This window comes from Oculina patagonica, chromosome 13 (genome assembly GCF_052425735.1).
Source record: "Oculina patagonica isolate OP01 chromosome 13, crgOcupat, whole genome shotgun sequence".
In the NCBI taxonomy this organism is placed as follows: domain Eukaryota; kingdom Metazoa; phylum Cnidaria; class Anthozoa; order Scleractinia; family Oculinidae; genus Oculina; species Oculina patagonica.
In genome coordinates, this window is record NC_135770.1 from 22,389,267 (window position 1) to 22,396,579 (window position 7,313).

At 38.2% G+C, this 7,313-nt stretch overlaps 1 protein-coding gene across 1 annotated transcript; it reads left to right on the top strand.

Moving 5' to 3' along the window:
* Positions 1-4,353: 4,353 nt before the first annotated feature.
* LOC144636450 (putative skeletal organic matrix protein 5) lies at positions 4,354-7,313 on the top strand. The gene is made up of 4 exons (XM_078495659.1): positions 4,354-4,636; positions 4,770-4,812; positions 6,016-6,142; positions 6,723-7,313. The coding sequence occupies exons 1-4, from the start codon at positions 4,381-4,383 to the stop codon at positions 7,245-7,247; spliced, it is 951 nt and encodes a 316-aa protein (XP_078351785.1). The 5' UTR covers positions 4,354-4,380; the 3' UTR covers positions 7,248-7,313.

The following is a 7,313-nucleotide window of genomic DNA, read 5'->3' on the forward strand; positions in this document are numbered from 1 at the left end:
GATTTGAAGCGCAATCTCGTAACTTTAATTTAATATTATTCTGTAAAAAACATCCTTTGCAAATTTAACCTTGCTCGCGTAGTTTTATTTGGACCAGTTGCACAGTAAACGAAAGTTAAAATTTTGAGAAACAGAATCGAATTTCACATCTCGGATTGTAGATAGACCTTCCCGTGATAACACCTTCTTATAGCATGTTCTGCGCATGACATTACATAAGATTTCATTTCGGATTTGACATTTTAATGAATGATTGACGTTTTTGCGCCTGTGCCCTTTATAAGTGTGCCTGCAAGATTTCAGTACTATTCAGATAGTGAAATAAATCAAGTTAAAAGTGTTGAAGCTTGTAGAGCTAACCCTCAACAAAACTTGCTTCAACATTGCATTCAATGCATAATTTCCACGGCTGTCTTCAAGTTTTCGTTTAGATTTTCAAACACTCTTAAGACTGGAAAATAGTATTTTTCGTTTATTCCCACTCATCAGTTCAAAGCTGAACTCCATGGTTACACTTAGACTTGCCACTTGTCTATTTACTTGTTATCTCTAATCGCCAATTGCAAAATAGCATTAATATTAGATATGTAACTTTCGCGTTGAGGTCCCTTCCTAACCCAATCTCCCTGTTCTGTCGCACCTTCGAGGAGCCTTAAAGAACCTTTAGTACGATCTATGTAGCTGAGAAAAACAACTTATATCCTCTAGTTTCGACCCAATAATGTTTTTTACGGAAAAATAGCAATCTGCACAACCCAAATATCACGCGCAAGTGCGATTTGTAGGGTATTTTGTGGGCTATAGAGATTCTGCGAAAGCACTTTTTTAAACTAAGTCACATCTTATCCATATACTTACGACTTATTTCACTTGAAATAGTTCCCTTCTCGCACGATTAAACGCGTAAAATACCTTAGGGAATCGTATTTCGAGAGATTAAGCTCTAAACCCTTTAACATGTAACCGAATCACCTTAACAAACGCGATAAAATTGAGCATACCTGTATCCCTTTAACTGTCATAATAGTCCAGGCAATTTATCGCCTAAAATAGGTCAACCTGTTACTAATTGCAACAGAAGGTTTTTTAACGCCTTTTGATCCAGGAACATGTCCTCTATAACATATCAAAAGTCTCTGAAAATCTGAGCAGGGGAAGGTGACTAAAAATGGGGTTTTTTAGAACCTTGTATCGACCCTGTATAATGCAGCATGGAAACGAGGCTCCTGTACTATCTGCTGTGTCGCTTGAGTTTAATGCCATGTTCAGCATGGGCTAGCAGAAAAAGAAAGATTTTTTGTGTTTTCCTGATAGGTAAGTCCAATAACATGTAGATTAGATCAGATAATTGCTTTAATAAGATGATCAAATCTATAAAAATACGCAAATCGACACAGAGCTTGTAGAAAGCGTCTGCGCTGTTGCTTATCCGTTTGAGGTATTTAGCGTAGGAATTTGATTTCCGCCAGCAAAGTTAAAATATAAAAAAGAAGTTTTTAAGATAAAATAAACATGAATGTTAGGTGTTAAGGTTATGCAGTTCAAAAAATATCATTGTGGCCTGTGTAGTGAATCCCAAATTGAGTTTCAACTCAGTGAACGAAAAAGTGTTATTCCATTTATCGCTTCGCGCTTCGTGCGTTATCTTTTTCTCATAACTTAGAAATCTCTGAATGAAAACTTTTCTAAAATGAAAATTTATCTGAACAGTAAATGCGTTATGAGCACAAAACAATTTGCCTAAAATTCATTTTCACTGAAGACTTAATTTGGCAAAATAGAACCAAACTCAGTTATCAAAAACTCAAGAAAGCCAATTTAAGTCACATTTACGCAATCAACCTAGACGTTTCCAAATACCACAAAGCTGTTGTTAGAATTGAGATTTGTTTTGGGCAAAAAGCGTTCTTGATACATCTATTATTTCCTTGATGTCATTTACACGTTCCCATCTGCCTGTAATTTCAGAAAACAGGATTCTCAACTATGGATGACACAGAAAAGTGTGTTAATTGTAAAAAAAAAAAAACTTTGACGGCGAGGGCGAGGTCGTAACGCTAAGAGAAAAGGAAAGGGCGGGAATTAATCGGGCGAGCACAGAGCAAAATATTAATAGGGACCTTCAGATCGGACTACGAGTACGAGATTGAGTACGAGTACGAGTTTTCAAACCAAATTTGTGTGCCTCCTATAATCACTTATCACACCAATCTTATCCCTAACGTTTATTTATGTGTTAGTCAGCAACAGGGAAGAGTTATAGTTTGGGGGATACAATTGCGTAGAAATTCCAAAATCGTACTCGTAGTCAAATCTGAAGGTCCCTGATGATTCTATCACTACGGTTCCTGGGCAGCAAGTTCATCAGAACTGCCGGCGAGAATATTGTCTGCCAAGTAACAGCAAGCGAGACAAGAAAATTCTTACGTCCAAAACAACTAGTAATCGTCGCTCTCTAACTCGCCAAGTAGACCAGTATTTCTCGTTCAAAACTGACTGTTTCTTTTGTGGTACCAAACTTGAGTTCGGGGAACAGAGAAAAAGACTGGAGGAAGCGTTCAGGATTACAACAATTGAAACGAAAGACACGATATTTGTTCAGAGAGAGGGGAAGATGGGTCTGATACAAAAAGAGCTAGGCTTTTTAATGTGCGATGATTTGCCTGCTGTTGACGCGGTTTACCACCACACCTGCAGTGTAAACTTCCACACAAAGAGGAAATTACCTAAAGTTTATGAAGTGGATGAGCCACTGGGTGTCAAAAAGAGGAAAGTTGGTCGTCCCCAGGATGAAGGAAGTAATTGGCGATCAATTGGTTCCTGTTTCGACGGACCTGGCTGCAGCCTGCGTCAGACTCGCTTCTACAGGTGCATCTGCATCTGCTGTAAGAATGGTATGCAGTGCTCTCCAGCCTGCGGCCAGTGCAAAGGGTCCGCGTGCACTAACCTTACCAACGCTCTGGAATACGAAGACTTACTTGAATAGCATGACTGTGTAGATTACAATTCGAGAACGACTCTATCTCTAGCGTGAAGATAAGTGATAAACGTGTCTTGGCCACTGTAAACTTTCGAATAACTTAGCATTTTTTTTTAAAAAAAAAGAGCTCTTTTATGGGTCTTTATTTTAAGATTAAGGCCAGGGAAACATTGTATTAAGAGTATGTTCTTAATTTTAAAGAAAAGGCATGATTTATACCAATAAAACAGCCGTAAACAGCAACTTCCTGTTTATAGCCTCGTTTGCATGTTGCAGCAGAAAGCGAGTTAGACGTTGATCGTATTTGGACGTGTTCCCACGCTTAAATCTTTAGAGACTTTTAGTATGTTATTGTATAGGTCATTTCTAACTAGTTTACTTTGAGAAAGCTTCTGTTGCAATTAGTAGCAGGTCTAATTATAAAATGCCTGGACTATAATATTCTTTGTCTTTTGTCACAATGTACGCCATTTACCGCCGCTCTTTTCATTTCATTCATTTCATTTTGCAACATCTGTCAATTGTATAGTATTAAAGGTCTAATTCGTAATTTACCAACATTTGGAACCTAAAGAAATAAATAAAAAATAAAAAAAAATATTATTGCTAGGCCTTGGTATAGTCACACAACATTTATTCCCGACTTGCTTTCCGTGCGCTATATCATGTAGCGTTTGGCGAGTTTCTCCATATACAAATTCCGCCGGCAAACGCAGCTTATTTTATTTCCATTTTTTTTTTAACGATATCAATACGTTAGGTTATTAGTATTCGTCATTACGAGAATTGATTCTTCACTACGCATTGATAATCCGTCAAGTTAAAACAAAGCTAATGTAATCAACTCTCTCTTTTGTTGGAGTGAATCAGAAATTGACAAATACTTTAGGACAATGATATGCCGGGCTGGGAAAAAGGTGTTAAGTGTTCGAGGTCTTAGTTATCGTAACCTTTCTGTTTTTCAGCACTTATTTTCGGGGTCTTATTTTTCAAGGTCTAATATCTCGAGATATAAGTTTTCGGGGTCTTATTTTTCGAGGTCTTAGTTCTCGGGGTCTTAATTTTCGTTTGTAGTTTTTGGTGTCAGGTCTTAGGTTTTGAGGTGTTTGAACTTTATTGGGGTTTTAGTTATCGTGAGAAAGCTCACGTATCCTACCAGAAGGAACTACGTCAATTGACGCAGTACGATGAATAGCAAAAAAACAAACAACAGCATAGTTGCACGATTTAAATTACAACAAAAGGATCCATTTCCGCTTCATGTCATATTTTGAAGTATCTTTGTCAGATAAATCACGTTTCACAGTGCATAAATAACACAAGCGCAATACTGCAGGCTAGTAACGGACCAAAGAAATTCACTTTAATTTTGAGGAACAAAGTTACGACAGTTTGCCAAAATGCGTTTGTCTTTCCAAGCTTGTTTTATCGCAATCTCCATTGTACTGAGCGTGAATGGAGACCAATCGACCCCATCTTGCGCCAAACCATACGACAAGAAGATGGCATGCAATTTGATTTGTAACTTCATGATGGATTCGGACGCCAATGATGCCATGAAAATGCTGCAAGCAAAACTGGAAGATCTTATTGCCATGTTCAATAAAAGTTCTTCCCCGCAGCCAACTACCGCACCCCAGCCACCAGCCACAACAGGTATTCGCTAGTCATATTTAGCCACGATTTTACACATTGATTAGCATATCTGGGTTGCAATGATAAGTGCATTCACATTTGCATATCGCCCTGATGGGGTCATTTATTTAGTTTATTTATAATTTTTTGGCAGCCGTCCCTGCCTCTTCATGCAAGCAACAGTATGAAAGAGACAAGTAAGTTGATTTTCTTGAAATATATCTCTGTTTTTTTTTTTTTATACTGACAGCTTTGGCTAGATGTTATCAGCAGCTTTTTATTTCCATTCGGGAGAAAACGTCAACCTGCATTTGTTTGTTCCGTGACTTAAAGCGTTTTTCGGTCGAGTGGTGCTTAACCAAACCCAACCAATCACAACGCGCGTAAATGACAACAATGAAACAGTAATGTTATACACGTAAAAGACAGCACGGAACGTGGGAAACTATGTCCATCTTATATTATTGACATTTTTAACAATCGCAATTCGTCTTACCTATTTTAAAAGACAATCAGACGTCCTCTGTCTAGCTACAATACTATCACATACGGAAAGCATTCATTACCCTATCTATTTATACAGTATCATACCTTTTTCAAAGCGATTATAATTCGATTTTTACTAAATATTTTTAAATTATTAGATAAGTATGATTAGCATTGCATTTTTATATAACTATTGATATGTTTCACAGTTTTTTATATTATTAATTTTCACTTTTTGTTTCTTTTAATCATGTGTCCCCAAATAAGAGAATCTTCCCTAGCTATGTAGTTTTGGCACTCTAATTGGTTGAGTAAGGTGGTGTGAAAACTAATTATACAACTTTTTAAAGCTAAATTTACCATCTTTATTATTTACTACAAAACAAAAGTTATTCTGAATAAGTTTTAAAAATAATGTCTCTCATGGAACTTAACTGATTAAATACTATGTCTTGCCACTCTTCATTCTTGTGGTGTGTTCATGGCAGCCATATTGGAGGAGTGAAACAATAGAGCGATTTTCCTGTGGGAAAAAAAATCATTTTAATGCAAATATATTTATTTGTTTGACTCCTCCAACGTGGCTGCCATGAAAACACTCTATTCTATTTTCTCAATTTAAGGCCCTTGGTGTTTATTTCAAACTCAGCCCTGTGGACCCGGCGTTTATTTGATTTCTGTAAATTTCATTAAGCAAATGTTTCTATTCATAATTTTTGACAAAAATTTACCTTGCCATCATTCCTACAGCTTGTTATATCTCCAATAAATGCTTGAGGGGCGTATTTAAATTTTTATTCAACTTGGAAACTCGTTGTTTATTCGAGACCCGGTCTTTAATCGAAAAGTTGCAAATATTTTCTACTGGTTTTTTAAGAAACTTTTTCTAACCAGCATCATTTTCATCTCTTTAGCTCGACGAAAAGCCAAGTGTTTACACTGATATTTGGTTCAGAAAAGATTCCGGTTTACTGTCACATGGGAAACTTTGGATGTGGAGATGGAGGATGGACGCTAGCCATGAAAATGGACGGCACAAAAGTATGTAACTGCTTTATGGCTCAGGGTGTTTCGGTGCGCGTGCGATCCTCTTCCATACAAGTACTGGTAGTTGAAAGGAACCCCCCCCCGGGGGGGGGGTACTTGGGTAAATTTTTGTTGGGTATGTGCTGCTGGCCTCTCAGAATCCCTACCCCATTATAGTCTTATTCTATGGCCAATTATAGACCGCATCTTAGTCACTTTTGGGTAAATTTAATTTTTACGACACCAACTTAGTCACTTTCTGGAGCTGTTTGTCAAATATTGAACAACATCAATAAATACGGTAACATTTTTTTCGGCGAATATTTCCGTTCATAAATCACACCTTGCCAGATTTTCGTACTCTCAAAATCCCGGAAAAAGTGTGACCCCATTCTAGTCACCCTATAAAAAATGCTTGAAATGGCGACCCCATCCAGCGGCACATCCCCATTAGCCCATTTATAGGAAGTGCTCCCCCCCCCCCCGGGAGAGGGACACGGACGACAGAAGCATCCACGTATGGAAACTGCGCTTACTGTTAATGCCACTCATGGCAAACTTGAGTTATAGAGTAACATTTTCTTTTTTATTTCAGAAAACTTTCCATTACGATTCCAACTTTTGGAGCAACAAGACCGGATACAATCTTCTAGGAGGCAAGACTGGGTTTGACTTGCACGAGACAAAGTTACCCACCTACTGGAACACACCCTTCTCCAAGATATGTCTTGGTATGAAGATTGGTCATCAGACGAAGTTTGCTGTCATCAACAAGCAGGCGAACTCTCTGTACTCACTGATCGCTGATGGGCAATTCCATTCTACCTCACTCGGTCGTAGCACGTGGAAGTCGCTGATTGGTTCCCAAGCCTCATTGCAGACTGGGTGCAACAAAGAGGGATTCAATGTTGTCGGGGGTGGTAGATCTTTCGCTAGAGCTAGAATCGGTATCCTTGGAAACGACCAGAAGGACTGTTTAACCTGTGATTCCAGGATCGGGTTTGGAACAGGAGGACTTAATGACGATTCCAGCACGTGTGGAAATGACAGTCCTAAGGGATATACATCCGATAATGGAGCCCAAAACATCAAAGCCATGGGATACATACTGGTTCAGTAAACTGTAATTATGTTAAATAGTTCCCATTCTGCAGTTTTCCTATCTTCAAGCGATTTCCTTTAGAAT

What these genes read in the sequence shown, in the direction of transcription:
- LOC144636450 (XM_078495659.1), top strand. Translation starts at nt 4,381, where the DNA reads ATGCGTTTGTCTTTCCAAGCTTGTTTTATCGCAATCTCCATTGTACTG. An exon ending in CCAGCCACCAGCCACAACAG is followed by an intron (nt 4,637 to 4,769) that starts GTATTCGCTAGT and finishes ATTTTTTGGCAG; the next exon opens with CCGTCCCTGCCTCTTCATGC. An exon ending in CAACAGTATGAAAGAGACAA is followed by an intron (nt 4,813 to 6,015) that starts GTAAGTTGATTT and finishes TCATCTCTTTAG; the next exon opens with CTCGACGAAAAGCCAAGTGT.